The sequence below is a fragment of the Eulemur rufifrons genome, chromosome 16 (genome assembly GCF_041146395.1).
Source record: "Eulemur rufifrons isolate Redbay chromosome 16, OSU_ERuf_1, whole genome shotgun sequence".
NCBI classification, from domain to species: Eukaryota; Metazoa; Chordata; class Mammalia; order Primates; family Lemuridae; genus Eulemur; species Eulemur rufifrons.
In genome coordinates this window covers 25,727,635-25,748,090 of record NC_090998.1, presented here as the reverse complement: position 1 = coordinate 25,748,090, position 20,456 = coordinate 25,727,635, and the positions used below count along the sequence as shown (strand labels likewise).

Genomic DNA, 20,456 nt, shown 5'->3' with positions numbered 1-20,456 from the left:
ATCTAAAAGCTTTTGCCAGGGATGCAAAAGGAAGAATTTAGTGGGAATGAAATACATGCCATAATACTATAAACAAGCCCTCTAAAACGAATAAAATGAAGGAAAGTCAACCAAGGGACAAAGACTTTAAAATCCAACCCAAACACCTTGCTTTAGTAATAACTTTCATAAAAATTATTGGCCCTTGAAATCCAACATTGAACGGAATCATTATTTGCATAACAGGCAACTGATTCACATTTTAACTTGCTTTTTTCGGTATTATTTCAGGAAGACTTCTTTATTTTCCATTCAAAACCATATGTAGAGTCCAGGTATGAAAAATACATTTTTATTTTTGAAAAGACAAATTTTATGAGGTTAGTGGAAGGTAAACAGATCACACTTTTTTTCCCCAAACACCATTGTTTCTCATTTCTTTTCCATTGTCTAAAGCTTATCATTAGCAACCTACCTTCAAACCACCAAATGAAAATATTTTTTCTTATATTAAGCATCTATTTTCAATAAAATATCCTGTAGCTGAGCTGCCTAAAAAACAAAACTAGGAATTTATTTATTCTTAGCTTACACACAAAAAAGCAGCTAAAAAGAAAAAAATTTTTGACTCTGTTTATATCGTATCTAATACCTGTATAAAAAATAATTCTTGTTAGTCATCGGGATATGGAAAATGTGATGCCCCTCTCATAAAATCAACAACATAACATCATTATGGGTAGAGGAAAAGTTTCATTCTCTCACACATCCTAACAAATATACTGCTTTTAAGCACAGGCACTTCACCCAAATTCTAAGTCCTCATTACTACGAATTCTATGAAACTTCCATGGAACTTCCACTAAGGAAGTGGTTGGTTTTTCTTTACAAATTATTATATTGCCCTTTCTGTTTTTAGAGAATTAGCAATCTGTGAATAAAACCTGTAGCTCAATTTTAATAAATGTTTAAAAAATAACTACATATGTATTTATTTTTCTACTGGCCTTCATATTCCATTTTATATGTATACTCATAAATTCTTTTTTTTCCTTACAAATTCTTATTTTTTAAAAAAATTTATAGTGTTCTACTTTGATGTTTAAAATCACAAAAGACATCCAAAACTATTGTAGAAAGAAATGAGTTACAAATGAGTAAATGTAAAAAATGCAGTAAATATGTTTTGCTCCCAGAAAAAAAATAACCACCAAAGCTACAAATAGCTGAAGTGAAAATCTAAATTGAAATGTACTTCCAATGTAAGGTAGACAGCAATATGTCTAAGACTCATTTTTCCTGTGTTGTCTAAGGGGATGACAGCCATGCAAACATCAATTAAATTGTCAAACCCTGAAAGGCAGAGAAATTTAAAAGTAAACTTTCAGTGTTAAAATCAATAGAGTATCCCTATATTATTAAGGATATATGATACAAGAACATTCTTTGAATTCTACTTACGATAAAACCTATTTCATCTGCACCTCTCGTTTCTTAAATAAAAAAAAATTAGTTGTAAAATTTTTTATTTAGAGTAGAGATTTAAAATTGTCTCAGAAAATAACTTTAAAAATTATTTCAAACACTAAATCTGTCATATACCCACAAAAGAAGTATTATATAAGAAATATCCCAAATGGACCAACAAACTTAATCTTACTCAAAAACTCATCCAAGTTTCAGCCACGGCCATGTCTCACAATTGTAGTAAAGTAAAGATGGACTTATACTTTACTTCTAGGCAGAATCTCAGTATCATGTACATAATGGCATAGAAAAAACAAAAAATGAGGGATCCACTAGAAGGAAAAATACAGATTACCACAAAAATATTTTTGACAAAAAGAGCTTTTGGAAACAAAAAGTTTGCTCAGGCATGCCTGTATAAACCATAAAGGAATAAAGAGTGCTACTTTTGCTGACCAGGTTTCATCTGCAAAGAAAAATATACATGTTATCAAATGACTATAGATATCCTGTCTTGCATAATGTAAAGTCTATTTGCTACAGTACATCTTCCTGTGGCATACTCTTTAAACAATATGATTAGACCCACATATTTTTTAAAACATAAAATTAAACACAATTAAAATAAAACAATATTCCCTAAATAAAAATCAGTCATTAAGGCCTCCCCATCCTCTGCCCTACCTCTATTGTTAGATAACTTCATCTCCTCCTACCCATCCCCCTCATTCATTCTGCTCCAGCCACCGTGTTCTGTTTTGTTTTTTAAAATATGCTTCTACTTTAGAGCATTTTCATTGGCTCTTCCTTATGCCCAAATCTGCCCTTGCCATCTTCAACTATTTGTTCAAAAGTCACTTTTTAAATGAAACCCTGATCACTTCATTTAAAATTGTAAACCACCCCTTCTATACCACAGTACTCACAATACCCCTGACCTTGCTCTAATTTTTTCACCACTTATTCACTTTCTATTTTATATTAATAATTTATTTTTATGTTTATTAAATACTGACTCATTAATTCATTAAAATGTAAACTCCATAAGCAGTGATTTTGGTTCTTTTTCTACTAATACATTCTTTTTTTTTTTTTTTTTTTTTTGAGACAGAGTCTCACTTTGTTGCCCAGGCTAGAGTGAGTGCCATGGCATCAGCCTAGCTCACAGCAACCTCAAACTCCTGGGCTCAAGCGATCCTACTGCCTCAGCCTCCCGAGTAGCTGGGACTACAGGCACGCGCCACCATGCCCGGCTAATTTTTTCTATATATATTTTAGTTGTCCATATAATTTCTTTCTATTTTTTAGTAGAGACGGGGTCTCGCTCTTGCTCAGGCTGGTCTCGAACTCCTGACCTTGAGCGATCCACCCGCCTCGGCCTCCCAGAGTGCTAGGATTACAGGCGTGAGCCACTGCGCCCGGCCTCTACTAATACATTCTAATTCTCTAAAACAGGACCTGGAACACAGAAGGTACCTATTAAATACTTGTTGGATGAACAAATACATGAATAAACTTGTTTCTTAACTATTTCATGAGAAAGAGTACATTCAAATCCCTTAATAGATCAACTTTTTCTTACATAAAAAAATCACGTTAAAATATTTATTAATTTTAGTTAACCCAATATTGCCATTGTTTTCCTTTTCTGTTTGTACATATTCATACGTTACTCCCTATTTATCCAATACTTTTCTTCAAACAATCAAAACATTTCAGTGCCACCAGCTTACAATAGAAGCAACCGAATGCAACTGGTCCTTTTCTTAGCAACACGGGATACTATGAACATTCATTCTCCTATTACATTATAACAAATAGTACAATTCTCCCTCTGCTTTAGAGGTTTTGAATGCTTCATTACCGTGTCTTAAGATAGCATTCATCCATTCATAAAATGACTCTGTATTACCCATTTAATAGTAATATATTCTGTGCTAAATCCTGAGAACATAATACCAAAAGAAAGACAGACATCATTTCAAATCTCATGGTTCTTACAGTCTAGATAGGAAGTAAGATACTAAACAAGTAATAAAAATAACACGAGCAAATAATTTATATAGTGCTGTGTACCAGGCATTGTTCTTAAACACTTCAGAACATCAACTAACTTAATTCTCACAATAACCCAAGGAGGAAGTATTATTAGTATTATTATTTCTATTTTTATAAGTAAGGAACATGAGACCTTGTAAGGCACTTTGAAAGGTTGGCCTTAATGCTAAGAAAAAGAGAAAGCCACTGAAGTTTTAAGCCAGAGGATGAAATGATCAGATCTGAAGAATTATTCTGGCTTCGGGAATGGATACTTCATTCCAGTAAAGCAAAACTACAGTAATCTGAGTGAAAGGTGATTGCTCCCTAGGCTAGGGTAAGGGGATTGCTGAGGAAAAGAGTGCTAAAGATTGGAGAGAGAGTGAGGAGGATAAGCAAGAAGATTTAATCATTAAATTCAGGTAGAGGTTATATGTCCACCTCTTGACAGTCCTCTATTACCACCAATTTCATATCTCCTTGCTGTTATTGATTTGCTATAGAATAAATGGAACAATCATTATTTTTGTGAACCATACCTTTAAAAATTTTTTCACAAGGAAAGTTTACAAATTAGGACCTGAAAAATTTCACAAATCTGAAAGCCCAACCATTCTAAATTCTTTACTCTTTCTCACTTCCAATAGTTGTTGAATTCTCTAAAGTTTCTACCTAAATATCTTCAAATATCTCTCCCTCTTCTTTTTCCATCTTTATTTGTATTTCCCCCACTTCATTAATATCTCCATCATATTTCTCTTGGACTAACTCATCAGGCTTTAAAGAGGTCTCCTTAACTCCATTTCATCTCCCTCCAGCTCATCCTTATCAACTGCAAGAAATATCTTTCCAAAATGCAGGTATGTTCAGTGTTACTCAACTGCTAAAAACATTTTGACAGCCTCTAGCAATCTTTTCAGATTCAGCTACAAAATTGCCTTATATTCCCCCTCATATCCTGTGCGAACATACCAGACCAGGTACCATCAACTACTGAAACTCAAACTCTAGTACTAGCAGTTTCTCATATAGGTCATGCTGTTTCACAACTGCAGGACTTTTCAAATGCAACTCTCTCTACAAGAAGCTCCACTACCCATCTGACTACTTGGCAAAGACTTAATCATGTTCTGAGTCTAAATTCTAATGACTTCCACCCCCTTTGTAATCTTCCATACCATGTATACTATCTCCATCAGAAATATCAGACTGTATGCCAACTGTTCGCTTATATTCATTCATTTATTCATTCACCCAATGAATTTACATGTTTGTACCTTCATTTCCTGACATAGTTTCTGGAAGAATATATGCATCCTAGTTTGTTACACCAAATTTAGGCACAAAACTGATATCAATTTTAGGTGCTTAAAGGACTTTTAATCCTCTAGACTGCAAGAAGCTCTAAGAAGAAAACCTTTATGGGATATTTTAAAAGTCAAGAATGAATGGAAAAATATACCTTATTATTAAGTAGAAAGATTAGAAATAGGGAATAATGTTAATTTTCCATCTATAAATCTAATAATTTAACAAAATTTCTATCAAAATCCCAACAGGGTTTAACAAAAAAGCACTTTGACTAAATGATTGTTAAATTCAACTGTTAAGATTAACAGGAAAGAATAGCTAAGAAAAGGAAGCACAGCCCTACTGAATATCTAAGGGTACAATAAAATAGTAATTAAAACAATGTAAGTCATCCTAGTACAGGTAAACACAGACATATATCAACAGAAATAAAAATAAATCCAGAATATATTCAAGTACATATGGAAATTTAGTGTATGGCAAAGGTATATTCTAAATATGAAGGGGAAAAATGGATTATTTCATATTCTAACCCAAAACTCACATATAATACTCTACTTTTTTTTATTCACTATAGTAAAAGATAGCACTAACATAGAATAACAAACCAGAAAAATGCTCCATAATACTTAGAAAAATATAAATTAACTTAATATAGAAAGGTTCCTATAAATCATTTAAAATAAGATGAACAGAAATTTTGAAATATATATTTTAAAAAAGGAGAGACATAGGAAATGGCTGGGAAGAAACAGAAATGGTCAATAGCCATTTGAAAAAAAATTCAACATACTAATAAGAAAATAAAAATTAAAATATCAAGAGATATATTTTACTTCTCTACGTGGCAAATACTAAAAAGACTAGCAATACCCCATAGGCAAGGGTACAGTAAAAGAGGCATTCTCATTTATTGCTTGGTGAAAGTGTAAATTTGTATAACATTCTGGAGGACAAATTAATAGTATCTGTCTAAAAGTTGTCATCTGTAAGGTATGAAATTGTGGGCATCTTTCCCTTCCTAAGTTACAGATTTCTATTATATAATATTTACATTTTTTACTAGACGACTTTTTTTAAAAGTTGCTAGAAAAATTATGTGTGTTTTAAGAAAAAGAGCAAAAGAAAATTTATATGGCAGACAAAAAAAAAGAAGGTATACTTAGACACACAGAAAATGTACACACATTAAAAATAAACTACCTAGGAAGCGTATTATTTGAGAACAAGAAACTGTAACAAAATGGGAGAGACTTCAAAAACCAAGTGGGGAACAAGTCTAAAATGATAGAGAAAAAAGGTTTCATGAAACTAAAAGTAAAAGAGGAGGGCGGTGTCAATGATTTTTTAAAATGTGTGAAGTCTTTGGTAATGTCTTGAAGCAGAAGCAGGATTGGAGCTGTCGCCGCATCCATAAATTCCTATGCAGTAAAGAGCAGGTTGGCGTTTGCCATGAAGGCTGCTTTTTTCAGATTCTGCAGGTTTTATGCTGCTCTGAGATTTCAGAGATTGCTTTAACTTGTGAAACTCCCTGGCAGCTAGTGTATAATTTTAGATGCAGATGGAGTAGGTAATATAATTACATCTGTTTTTCATAATTAGAATGTTCTCTACTCTGTATCTATAACTAAAAGCAAATTTCATACTTTCTTAGAAGATGTCACTTAATAGAAGTCAGATATTAGCTTGAAAGAAAACAAACATTTCTAATACTTTTATCACAAAAACTTCCTCTAAAAACTGTAAATTCCTTCAGTAGCTTTATAATGTGATCCAAAAAGTATTTTATTTACTTAAAAAATGAATCCAGCTAAATTTCAGCAGAAAGCTAGATCAACAGGGCATGTTAAATGGATGATAAAATACACTATAGCTTTAAATATAAAACACCCATACTCCATATCTTAGAATATTCGGGCTGCTATAACAAAACATTAATATCACAGACTGGGTGGCTTAAACAAAAGAAACTTATTGTCTCACAATTCTGAAGGCTAGAAGCCCAAGATCAAGCCAGCATGGTCAGTTTCTGTTGAGGGCTCCTTTCCTGGCTTATAAAACAAGACACCTTCTCACTGGGTCCTCACTTGGCAGGGAGAGAGAGAGAACAAGCTCTCTGGTGTCTCTTTTTAAAAGGGCACTAATCCCATTATCAGGGCCCCACCCTAATGACTTCCTCTAAACTTAATTATCTCCCAAAAGTCCCAGGAGTTAGAGCTTGAACATATGAATTTGGGGGTAGGGGGAGAGACACGATTCAATCCATAGCACTCTATAAACCACACATTTCAGTCAACCAACATATATTTTTTTATGTGCAAGGCACTATTCAAGGAGCTAATAATATGTTTAAATAAGACAAAAGATGTCTCCCTCTAGGAACTTACGTTCTGGAAGTAAAGGGAAATAGCCAAACAATAACTACATAAGCAAGTAAGATTCTGCTAAGTTTTAAGGAAAATAAAACAGGAGTAGGATAGGGCGAGAAAGAACTACTTTAGCCAGAAAAGCCAGAAAAAGGCTGTGTCAGAAGTGGCCTTGAATTAAGGGCTAAATAATGCAGATGAAGTAGCAATAAACAAACTAAACCCATCACAAAATGTTCAAACATTTATTCTACATAATCCTCTTTCCAAAGTTTGGGATTCAGAGCACTATACTCTGTATTGTCAAAGAGTTTTAGATAGAAGATTTCTTACCTATTCCTTTCAAAACCACAATATTCTTCTTCCCTCAGATAGAATATATAAACCCACATAGCTTTCTGAAAAAGTAAACTTTCAAAAGGAAGGAAGAATATAGCTCTTCATATCAACTCTTATCAACACATACCAAATATCCCTTAAATCACTTATTTTCACTTTAAACACTTACACCTGAGTAAGTCCAAAATTCAAAATCCATCAAATGAATATACAGAAAACATAGACCCTGGAGGCCACCTAACCCTGGCCAAAATTTTCTCAGATTTCCAAGCTTTGAATAGGTATTCTCCTTCAGCATTCTCTTCTGGCTACTTTGAGTGCAAAAGCATCCTTTCTCCTTTATTTTATCTCAATGGTCTTGTTGAGAACAAAAAGGCTCCATGACTTACCTACCAAATAAAGTGTATGGATTTTATGAGAATTTGCTTCAAACCAGTCTTTTCGTTTACTGCTGAGGTCTGTGGCTTTGCTCTAGAATGACTGAGGTCAGAGTCTGACCTCAGATAAGTAGAGAAATACAGTAAATACATCCCTTGAGATTGTAAACTAGAGCATTCAAAAATAATAGGTTTGCCCCACCACTGCATGAGAACGAGGCTTAGCCACACTGTAAGACCAAGTCTTCCCATTTTGTGGCAATGTCATTATGCACATTTAGAAAGAAGTCTATCACTAAGCACTTCTCAAAAGCATTTACTGAGTACAAAAAAAAAAAAAATCTGTGTGCGCTCTGGGAATGCTTCCTGGGTGATTTACAATCTAGTAAAGAAAATAAAACCCATCCCTCTAAAGTGATAAATATAAAACAACCAAACAGCATATAAAATGACTGTAAATAAGCATTAAAGCCATATTTTACCAAACTATATGTTCCTGAAAAGACAATTTTAAAAGTTGCTTAAATTTAGAAGACAAAAGATCAAACAACGTAACAGAATAATTATCACAATCACAATTCTATAGCACTTCTGAAATGCATATGCATAAACCTTTGTTTAACATCAAGAGGTCATGTTCTGTCTACCTTTTCAAGAAAATATGACTATGAAATTTTAGCATCCAGCCTTAAATCACTCACAATTAAAAATGAGTAAAAACCGTAGACCGAGTAAATAGTCAGCCTTTCGTATCCATGGGTTCAACCAATCATGGATTGAAAAGCATTCGAAAAGAAAATTGCATCTGTACTGAATATGCACACACTTTTTTTTCTTGTCATTATTCCCTAAACAATAAACAACAATTTTTGTAGCTTTTACATTGTACTAGGTATTATAAGTAATCCAGCATAATCATCAATGTACGTTTTGAAAATAATGTTCTCCCAATGACTTCGAAGCTGTCCAAAAAAATTTTAAGAAATAAAATGACAAATTGATTTTCTGAATTATTAAAAGAGGAATAAGAAAATGACATAATGTCATCAAAGTAAAAGCCAGTACAAAATTTCAAAAAATTGTATTTATATGGTTAGTTCTCAAAAATGCCCCCAATTCTTGGCATTTTTGAGATTTAAAGGTCAATGAGTTTTCTTATTACTACTGTTATTCGATAACAAATAATGAAATCATAAGGTAAATCTTTTTGCCCCATAGTTAAAAAAGTACTAAAGAAATTACTTTTATTTCTTTTAAAAACTACCTATTTGGATGATAAAATTGACATTTTTTAATAATTTTTTATTGTTTGAACTTTGTCCAAAAACTGGCAGTTTTTTTTAAGAAAAAAAAAGTTAAAGCTATTTTCATTTAAAAAATTAAATATTTATTTTCTTAAAATGGTCATTTTTTAAAAAAAGTTACTAACTACTAATTAGGTAATAAAAATGATGTATGAGGAGAAATAGTATAAAACTGAAATGTTTAAAAGTTAATATTTTGGTGAGAAGGGAATTGCCTTAAGGTCCTCATTATTATAGCAACATCAGTTATGGTGTTGGTAATCGGTATCTGCAGATACAGATAAAAAGGTAAAAGTTCCACGTTTCAGCACATATAATCAAATGAGTAGGAATCCTATAGCTATGCTTGTAAACACTGCCCTCCCCCCTAAAAAAAACTAGTTTATCATCTTCTATAATAAAATAGATAAATTTAGTTATTCTTGGGTAAATGTAATGTGACTGACTTTCTAAAAAACTTAATGTAGAAATAAAAAATAAAGTTTTTTCCAAGTAGTTTTATTCTCTAATACTTCCCTTTTCAACAATTCTCACAGACACCAACAAGTGCTAACTAGCATACAAAAATGAATAAAACATAGTCTTTTCCCTCAAATATTATTAGGATAATATGGAGACCCAGCAATCTACCATTAATTCCATAAAGAGGTAGGTATCCTTAGGGAAAGGACATGTGTAACCCTCATCATCAAAAATAATTCCCTTTGACAGCAATTTATTAACAGTGAGATGATAGTAAGAATATACTGGCAGTGATATTATAGTTTTTAGATCTCTCAAAATCCCCTCACAAAAACACAGAGAAGACCTAAAAAAAAAAAAAAAAAAAAAGTAGAACCAGAAATTCATATTCAGTATCTATCACAAAAACACATGTCACAGTATCTTTTGTGATTGCTAAATATGAGCATGTGAAGACAAATCACCAATAGTCCCAAGACCTGTATGGCATCAGAATCTGCAGGAGAAAAGATAAAAGCAATAGGACATAAGATAGATATGAGAACTCAAAAATTGCCAGCAGATGCTCATTGGGAAGGTCAGCATGCCAATATGAGGACAGCACCTGAAACTGACAGAGGCCTATACACTCCAATTTCTAGCAAGTACAAGTGGTTCTCACTAAGGTTTCAATAGCCCTGGATACACTGGACCAAATAAACTCCAAATACTTTAAAGATAAAACCCCCACACTGAGAAGAAATTTCTGGGAATAGAATCCAAACCGACCAAGCTGAAGACAATACAGGGGGAAAAGAGGGTCAAGACGAAAGTGGAAGAAAGGAAGTGAGTTAGAAAATTCTAAAAGTGTTGCCACCGTATTTTTTAATCTGCCAGAAAGACAGAGGAGTTTAAAATCATGAGGGGAAAAAACTATCCTAAATCACTCCTCCATTTAAAAAGTTTAAGAGAACTAATTTCATGTAAAAACAACAGAAAAGTATTACTCAAATCCCATACAATGCTAACGTATGGAAAAAAAGGAACAGAATGACAGCCCTACAGAAAATGAAAGCAAAACAGAAATACATATATAAAAAAAGCAATTAAAAACTCAACTTTTATCTTTCAAAGTGAGATAAAAGATTTTAGGAAAATAATAAACAATAAAGACCAAAGAACAACATAAATTAGAATTAGAAAAACTCAGAAATGAGGAGAGATTTTAGAAAAAAATTATAACAGAGTATAACACTTCAGAACTGATGATTAAACTAAAAAAGAAGATAAAACCCAATAAGCTAAACTAAAAATAAATTTAAGAGAAATAGAGTAAAAGGAAAAACACACTTTAAATCAAAAGAAATGAAGAAAGAGATGAAAGGATTCAAGAGAAGACTATCCAACATGCAAGCAACAGGAGTTACTGTAAGGAAAAAAACCTGGTAAAGCATAAAATAAATATTAAATGTATGATTTAATAAAAACATCTTGAAATTTTAAAGAAAAAAACTGATACTATATTATTAAAAGGATATATTATAAACCTAGAGGAATCAACCCAGAATGACCAAAACTAGAACATAACAAAAAATTGGAAGAGATTGATATTAGACTTTGACAGCAATGCTTTATGATAGAAGAAAACGTAATAATATATTTCAGATACTCATGGAAGAAAAAAAGAATAAGAAATCACTTTAATGAACCACTGTGGAAAGGCCTCCAAGAAATATTCTTATGTAAGTAAATAAGTGTAAAGTGCACTGCACTACCATCTATATAGGAAAGAAGGGAGGTGATATATACATACCCACATGTATATAAATACATATATATACATATATAGGCATATACACATCTATACACACATACACATTTTAATATATGTAGTTGGTTTTTGTGTGCATTATAAAAGATTCTGGAAGCATTTTTAAAAAAATAAAACTGGTTATCTGCTGAGAGGAACAGAATTAAGTGGATGGAGCATAGGATAAGTAATAGACTTTTAATTTTAAACTTTTATTTACTATATGCACTTTTTGATGTTTGAACCACTGAATGCATTATCAAACTGGTATGAGCCAGTGGTTGAGCATTTTTTGAAACTTCCCTAGAAATTCTAATATGAGCCAAGACTGAAGACTATGGTTTTAAAATTGAAAGGGAGTCAAATCAGTGAAGCAAAACGGATGAAATGAAATTAGTGAAAATACTACATGAAGGATTATTTTAAAATTTATTAGTTTGAACTGGAAGTCTTCTTTTGAAGAATATATGACTGACACAGTAAAACACCCTCAAAATGCTGCTCTTTTTATATAAATAATTCTACCAGTTTGTTTTAAATAAACTTTTCTAGACTATATAGACATGTTTTAAATCAATCATGTAAATGCTTATTGTTCTAATAGTTTGACAAAGAGGTCTTCCAAATCTTAGTCTGTAACCTGTGGATCTGATAATTCAATCATTCAGTTATCTTTGGATTAAGAAAGAAAATACTTGGATGTATCTCACAATGATTCTCCTCTCATAATGGCTTCTCCCTTTATAAAAGCTGTGAAGAGGACAGGTTTCCTAACAAGTGAAATTTATTCATTCCCCAATAATTCAATCTAAAATATAGTACTAAAAGGTAAGGCATATAATACTAACAAAAACATAAAATCCTTATTCTCCTTTTATTTTTTTTCTCCTCTTCAGAGTATTGTTAATCATGCTAAAAAATACGTGAAAATACAAGATGTCTCCAAGCTATGGTTAATGTGTATTTCCTTCAGCATTCTCCATTCCTACATAAAACTGCAAACTACATTTTGGTTACCTAAGCAGAACTGGTTAATTCCCCACATACCAGGTCATCAAGCTAAACATCCCAGGTTATCAAGCCACTGATCTAATCTACCCTAACGAATGCCATAAAGCACATTTATCATAGTAGCCTCTGGCCAAGGACCCCAATGTCCAATACCTGACTAGTACTCATTTTACAATAAATAGTGCATGAAAAAAACTGAAAACAATATCAATTAATACTTAAGTAATACAAGTTGTGCAATCAACAACAGAACTTAGGTAGTAGTCTGAAGCTATATAAATCCATTTATTAGATATATTGAAGGTCCTCTGAAACACTTTATTTTCACAAAAGGGTACTTTTTTTTTTAATTAAATTCTCAAGCAGAATAATCAAGCTGTTGTAACCAGCAGGCATTTCAATAGCAAATGGATTTTGAAAGAATAGGCCCAGTATTTAAAAACCTTACACAAAAAATTCCCAAAGCTAACCATAGCTACCAATACTGACAACTATCAGAGATGATAACTTTATAACCAGCTGTGTCTGTTAATTAAATTTTTAAAAATGTGGCAGCATTATGACATGTGCTAGCTGATAAACTGCCAACTTTCCTTAGTGCTTGTCACAGGTGCTGGCCTAGTTGCTCTGGGAGTTAGAGCAAAAAAGACAAAAAGGATTGGAATCTCAGTTGTACTAAGATGAAGAGTTCTCTATTCAAGTTTCCTGAAAGTACTCGAACAGCTATTTCTGACAACTGCAGCATGACTCACTTTCTTCCTCTAGTTAGGCTACACGCCCTGGACGGAACAGGAAAAGGGGACGTAGCACACACCCCCATTGTACTGTGGAGTTCACAGTATTCGTTATTTCCTTCTGTTATGGTACATTCATGCCTCTCCACCTATCCTGGTAATCAGACCATATCGCATAAAATAACACTGTTAGAATTCTCTGTAATAGATAATGTTGTTTTTAGAAAAGTTTGTTTAAAGGTTTTACAAACATTCCATTTATTAATTATTCTTTCTTTGGTCAGACTAAAATCTTGACAAAGGGACATCCCACACTGGTCTGAGCAGAGGGCCTAAGTAGGTTTCTTTTCAAAACTGAAAATTCAGGCCTGGCGCGGTGGCTCACACCTGTAATCCTAGCACTCTGGGAGGCCGCGGCGGTCGGATTGTTGAGCTCAGGAGTTCAAGACCAGCCTGAGCAAGACCAAGATCCTGTGTCTACTAAAAATAGAAAGAAATTATATGGACAGCTAAAATATATATATAGAAAAAAAAAAAATTAGCCGGGCATGGTGGCGTATGCCTGTAGTCCCAGCTACTCGGGAGGCTGAGCAGGAGGATTGCTTGAGCCCAGGAGTTTGAGGTTGCTGTGAGCTAGGCTGACTCCACGGCACTCTAGCCTGGGCAACAGAGTGAGACACTGTCTAAAAAAAAAAACCTGAAAATTCAAAGCCCAATATTCTGAAATCAGGTAAAATACTTGGAATCGTGATGAAGGATAGTTATAAATTTTGTTTTCCTTTTTCTAGATTGCCCACATTTTCCAGAATAAAATATTAACTTAATTTTATAAATACATATGCATACTACTATTTCTTAAGGAAAGGGGTTTCTCAGCTAATTTAGTCTTCCTAAATGTTTTGCTTTATTTAAGATAGCAGAGAGATGTAGGTACCAAATAAGTTATCTCTGTCATTATAAATAACAGAAAGAAAACTTTTTCTATTTCATTAAGCTCCATGCATATAAAGAAGATCTGTATGTTAGATACTTTAATATTTAAAAAAATCACCATATTCTCCAGAAAATATGTGATAAATATATTGGCTTTAAATTAAAGGAAGGATGACTGGCAAACTACAAATTCAAACAAGAAATTTAATATATATTCACTATTTAAAATTTACTTTGTGAATATTTCATCCTATATGTATTTACCATAGAGTGGCCTCCTTTGACACTCACAGATTGAATGATGTCTCCTATTCCTAAGAGATTATTAGGTAGAACCAAGTTTGTACTAGTCTGAAAAAAGGCCATATCACCTAGAAAGATCTGAATTACAGAAAAGGAGATCAAATAGTAAAGATTTCCTAAATTCTTGCTCAATCAGGTTTTTATAACACAATTTAAATATTTTTGTTGAAAATACATTTCCAGAATATCTAACACATACACACATGTATGCACAAAGCTGGTAACTATAAAACAAATACAAGAGATTTACAGATTATCTCCCATTTTGAGTTATCGACATTTTATTCACCCTTCCCCTATCTACAATGACGCTATGAGAACTGATTAAACTGTTTCACTAAAAGAAAAAATTAACTGAAAATTACCTGCTTTAAATTAATATGTACTTTAACTTTGAAATCAATTTCTTAATGTAGCTACCACAAAAAATAACTGAAATTTAAAATGTTGCTTTCTATTCCACTTCCAGATTGAAGAGATATATTTCTCCCCACTTCTCTCAACAAAGGCAGCTAAAAAGCCTGGACACTATATTAAAACGAGTATCAGAAGATTCTGGAGGGCAGAGAGAAGGCAAACCAACTGGGGACCTGGGAACTCAAGGACTGACACAGTGGTGCATTCTGTGAATTTTCTTTTAGCCTCATCTACTCCAAACTGGGTACTGAAATGGCCAGCAACCAGGAAATACCAAGGGGCACAAAAAAGCTCCAAGACAAGCCACCCCTCTGAAAGGGACAACCTGGTAAAACAAAAAACTTTTAGACTTTAAATGCCCTACACCAGCCAAATACCATGGATAAAAATATGACCCAACCTTTGAAACTTTTAATCAACAGTATAGTAAGTCAAATAAAGTACATTCTCCTAAATAATCCTGGGGTAGGCCTATTTAACAATTTCCCCAGAGGACATTGAAAAGATAGACTACTCACCTTTTTCCTTATTCCCCTTATAACCAACCAAAGTTAACAAAGCCTCCCCTGCTCACATAGTGTCAGTAAGGACACCCGTGGAACAGTAATAAGGTGCCTCCCTTCCTTCCTGTAGGGTCCTGTCAGCCAAGGTCCACGCTGGCCCTGAAATCTTACTTCTCCCAGGAGTAAGGAGGTATCCCTCCTGCCCAAAGTAGGCTGAATGGAAAAGTTGTAATTTTACCTGCACCTGATGTTAACAAAGTGTTATCCATCTTTCTCCAACTTCTATAGTATCAGAGGAGGCCTGCTAAAACACAAGACTTAAACACTAGCCAAACTATGCAGGATATAATTAAAAATCACTCATCATACTAAGAGAATCAGGAAAATCTCAACTTGAATAAGAAAATACCATCAACAGACAGCAACACTCAGATGGCACCGATGTTAGAATTATCTGATATGGATTTTAAAGCAACCTTGATAAAAAACGCTTCACAAGCAATTATGAACATGCTTGAAACAAACAGAATATAGAGTTTCAGCAGAGAAACATAAGGTATGAACAAGAACCAAATGGAAACTTTAGAACTGAAAAATATAATAACCAAATAAAAAACAAAGAATCAATTCACCAGCAGAATTGAGGGGACAGAGGAAAGAAATGCTTTCCTCAGAGATGGTGCAGTAACATATAACCTAAAGAATATGCCTGCTTTGAGTTCAATTTGGCTACGAGACCTCTTAGTAAATTTTTCTATAATTTATTTAGCCAAGGTGATAAAATATTCCATAAGTTAGTTTACTCTTTTATCCAAATGCTATAAAAAGGAGAGACGCCTATTGGTACTGAAGTAAAGACATCTGAAAAAAGTTTTCTTTGGAGGTACTGTTTCCTATAAAAGGAAGAACTTTTTGAATTGAGTATTAGTTTTGCAGACTCAAGTCATCACTCTTAGATTTTCACTATTAATAGTAAAGCAGTGAGACAACAATGATAGTGCCACTTGGCATTTATATTGGTCTTTACTATGAAAAACTGAAAGCACTGTTAGGTCTTAGATCATTTCTCAGGTATGTTCTTGCTCCTATTGATAGATGGAAAAATTGAATTTGCAAAGATATATGTCTCACTAAAGAGAATAAGTCACTCAATAGAAACAGAAGAAAACACAAAGGTCTCTCAGTATTCAATACAGTGCCTTTTAATAAGCACCATAATTCCAAGTATGGCTATATTAAATGTAATTAGCTCTTGGGGAGCAGGGTAATTGATATTAGTTCATTCATTCACTTAGTCATTCTTTCATCTAACAGTATTAATTGAGCACACACTACATGCCAGGTACTGCTCCAGGCAACAGGGAGGAAAATTCCTAATCTCACGGAACTTGCACTCTAGTAAAGGAGAAGACAAAAAATAAACAAATGAAAATAAAATAACAGGTGAAGATAAGTGCTATGGCAAACAAAAAAAAGCAAAAGGGCTAGGGAATGCTAAGCAAGTACACAGGATCTTATTTTACATGTCATGGTCAAGGAAAGCCTTCACAAGAAGGTAGCATTTGAGCAGGTATCAGAAGGAAGCTAGATTCAGTGAGAGTTGTTAGAAGTATAATTTTCAAAAAGTTAATATATGACTCACATAAATACAAACTGAATGTATATCAAAGATTTATTCTATTCACCTATTAATATACGAATCATTTATGTTAAGACGAAATGAATCAGATATTAAGACTGGTTCAAAGAGCATTTGAAAAGCTAACATCTATATAAGAAATTTAACAATGGAGTGTTAAACTTAGAAAGAGGGCTAAATTAGAGACAAAATTTGTTAATGTACTACAGGGCAATAAACTACATTCTTTGAAGTTATCTTTTCTAACAGACATAATTATTTCTATCTCTTCTAAGGGACAAAAATCTATATATTAAACATGTAACTTCACTATATCTGACACTTTTAGTTAATAGTAAACAGTGAGTCAAATAAAATACATTCTCCTAAATAGTCCTGGGGTGGGCCTATTAAACAATGTATCCATAGGACATTGAAAAGACACACTACTCACCTTTTCCCTTATTTCCAAGTTTTGTATTTTTTTAAAAACACAGCTGTGAATATATATGAAGGAACAACATTCCAGGCAGAAAGAATATGAGTGAATTACAGACATAAGCCTCCCACGAGTAACAAATGCTCTTCCTCACAGATACTCACTCACACATTCACCTAGACCTTATTGTAAAGTTTGGTGTAAATAAATACCTGGTGGTGAACTGGAGAAGCTAGAAAATTTACATTGGAAAGAAAGTGGGAATTGAGATTAGTATCTGATCTGATTTACATTTTGAAAACCCTACTCTACCTGCTGAATTAAAAACTTAGTAGGGAGAAGAGCAAGAGTGGAAGCAGGAAGATGACTTAGGAGATGATTACAATGACCCAAGCAAATAAACAAGTAACTACATAGTTTGTAGGATATAAAAGGTGCTGTGGAGAAAAATAAAGCAGAATATGGTAAGGTTGGTGGAGAGATGTCAGCGTTGCCTGGAAAGGCCTATCTGATAAGGTGATACTTGAACAGAGACCTGAAGAATGTAAAGAAGAAAACCATGCAAGTGTCTGAGAAGAGTATTACAGACATTGGGGAAAAAGCAAAATGATTGAGGAGAAAGAGTCAGGAAAAAGACATACAGAAGAGAATAAGAGAATGCACGGCCTTGAAAACCATTTTAAGGACTTGGCTTTTAGAGTAAGTGAGATGAGAAGCCACTGAAGGTTTTAGAGCAGAGGCATGACAGGATCAACATTAAGTTTTAATCAGATCACACTGGCTGCAATGTGGGGAATGATCTCTAAGTAGGTAATGGTAAAAACAAAAAGATTAGTTAGAAGGTGCTTTAATATTCCAAGGGAAAAATAATGATGGCATAGAATAGGTTGACAGCAGTGATCATGATGACAAATGGTCAAAACCTGGATATTCTAAAGGTAGAGCCAACAAGTCTTGCAAAAAGAACAGGCATAGATTAAGTACAAAAATGGAATAAGAGTGGGTTTTAGCCTTAACAATTAGAAAGATAGAGCTTCCATTTACTAGGATGGGGAAGGCTGCAGAACAAACAGGAAGTAAGAAAATTTAGGAAGGAGAAGAGGAGACATTGACTACAAACAATTTATATAAAAATGTTAAATATCTCAGTTTGGGGTTTATAGGATTCTAAAGGTAATTCAAATGTAATTATAATAATAAAAATTAGAATGACTAGTTCTTAAAGTTCGTCCATCACAAACAGATTATTTTTTACCAAATTGTTTGAACTTCAAACTGCTAATCTTTGGTGCTTCACACAAAGTCATACTTTTCAAAATGGCAGCCTTCATTAATTTAACCCATGTTGGTCAATGTTTTACATATTTAAGTATCTGATTCTTCATTCATAAGATATTTATTAAGTACTTTTGAAATGATATTAATAGTACATTCTTCATGAAAAGGCCTGCATTTTACACCTTAAATTCACTGGGCTTACCTGAAGTTCTTTGTATCTATCTTGAAAAGAAATGGCCTCTTGCTCTTTTTCTTTTAGAAAGCCTTTTTCTAAGACACTATGTTTTTCCATCAGTGATTCTACATCCTAAAAGAAATATCCAAACATAAACTTTATAATATTTAATAGCATAAAATATATTTAGTTTTTTCAAAGAACAGAAAATATTTGTCAGGGAAAGAACTTATAGGAAGTATGGCTTTAAAGTCTAATAATATTATAAATTGTATGCTTCACTCTAACTTCTAGACAACATTGATATAACAAACTATCAAACGTTGATATAACATTAAAATTACTAACTTATAAATAAGAGCATCTTAACTAATTTCAATCAACATAATAAATCTCTATATACACTTTTTATAAATTTTCTAAGGTCTTTTTATAGATATATTTTTAGGAAAGAAAGATGAGAGCATAAATAAATAATTTACTAAAATGACTGTATCTAAGTATTCTTATCAAATATCCCATGATGCCTGACTTCCCACAGAGAGAAGTCAATGTCAGAAAATTTTACATCTTCATGAGAAACACAATACTACCTGCTTTCAAAGTAAGTAAAAATAAACCAAAAAGAAAACTTTAGAGAAAAAAAAAAACCTAGTAAAAAATGTTTATATCTTTAAAAGTACATATGTAAAATATATTTCTTTTCAAAGGCTTTTCCAAATGATAAGCTCATATGACTGATTTAAATCTATAGCCAAGGGAAAACAATTATCATCTTCCTCTAATGAGTTTTTAATCAGAGTTTGGGGTTATATTAAATTTCCAGTATATGCAATTCAAACATTTATTCCTTAGGCAAATGTAAACATACCTTTTTAATTCTCTGTTTTTCTTCTTCAGATAGTTTGAGTTTAATCTCCAGACTTGAAATTTTTTGCTGAAGCTGTATGTTTGATACATTGCCCCCAGGATCTTCAGAATCATCCACAAGGGCAATTGTTCCATTACTTTTTTCATCAGTTAAACCCAATGGAAAAAGTGAGATATCCAGATGAGTGTGTCTTGATTGCTGAATCTAAACCACATTAAAAAAAAAAAAAAGAAAAAAGAGGAAAACACAAGAGAGGAAAGTTTACACTATACCAATAATGAAAATATCCAAAGGGCACCAGAAACCACATTTGGAAATGAACTTGTAGCAAAGGTTCCGAAATTATTTCACCCTCTAAGTAAATCAACAGAAGACCTCAAACTGTTACAACAACCTGGTCTTTACTGTAAGAAGCAAAATGTCCTCTTGACTTTAAAGTCTAAAGCATTTATTAATTTGCTAGCAATGCATAAAATACTTAAAACTTTTTCTTACACTTGAAAATATGTGATTAAGTATAGATATATCCAATTTCTAAATATACACACGGGCTTAGAATTTATTTATATTTAAACTGTAAATGAAAATTTGAAATTATCGATGACCTCCACTGAGCATCACTTTCTAACAAAAGTAATAGGTGACTCAACACTGTGTACAGCACTTTGGAAATTGGGACTAACTCTAGCACCTAGCACAATGCCTAGCTCGGTAAGTATTTTAACGAATAAACCCTATGACTG

At 32.9% G+C, this 20,456-nt stretch overlaps 1 protein-coding gene across 2 annotated transcripts in view; it reads right to left on the bottom strand.

Moving 5' to 3' along the window:
- The window catches only part of CCDC91 (coiled-coil domain containing 91), a 292,221-nt gene that overhangs the window by 176,912 nt on the left and 94,853 nt on the right, over positions 1-20,456 (bottom strand). For both annotated transcript variants that reach the window (XM_069489816.1, XM_069489817.1), the window contains 2 exons: positions 19,714-19,917; positions 18,870-18,974 (listed from right to left, as the gene is read on the bottom strand). In XM_069489816.1, the coding sequence (XP_069345917.1) occupies positions 18,870-18,974; positions 19,714-19,917 (309 nt within the window). The remainder of the gene's footprint in view (positions 1-18,869; positions 18,975-19,713; positions 19,918-20,456) is intronic.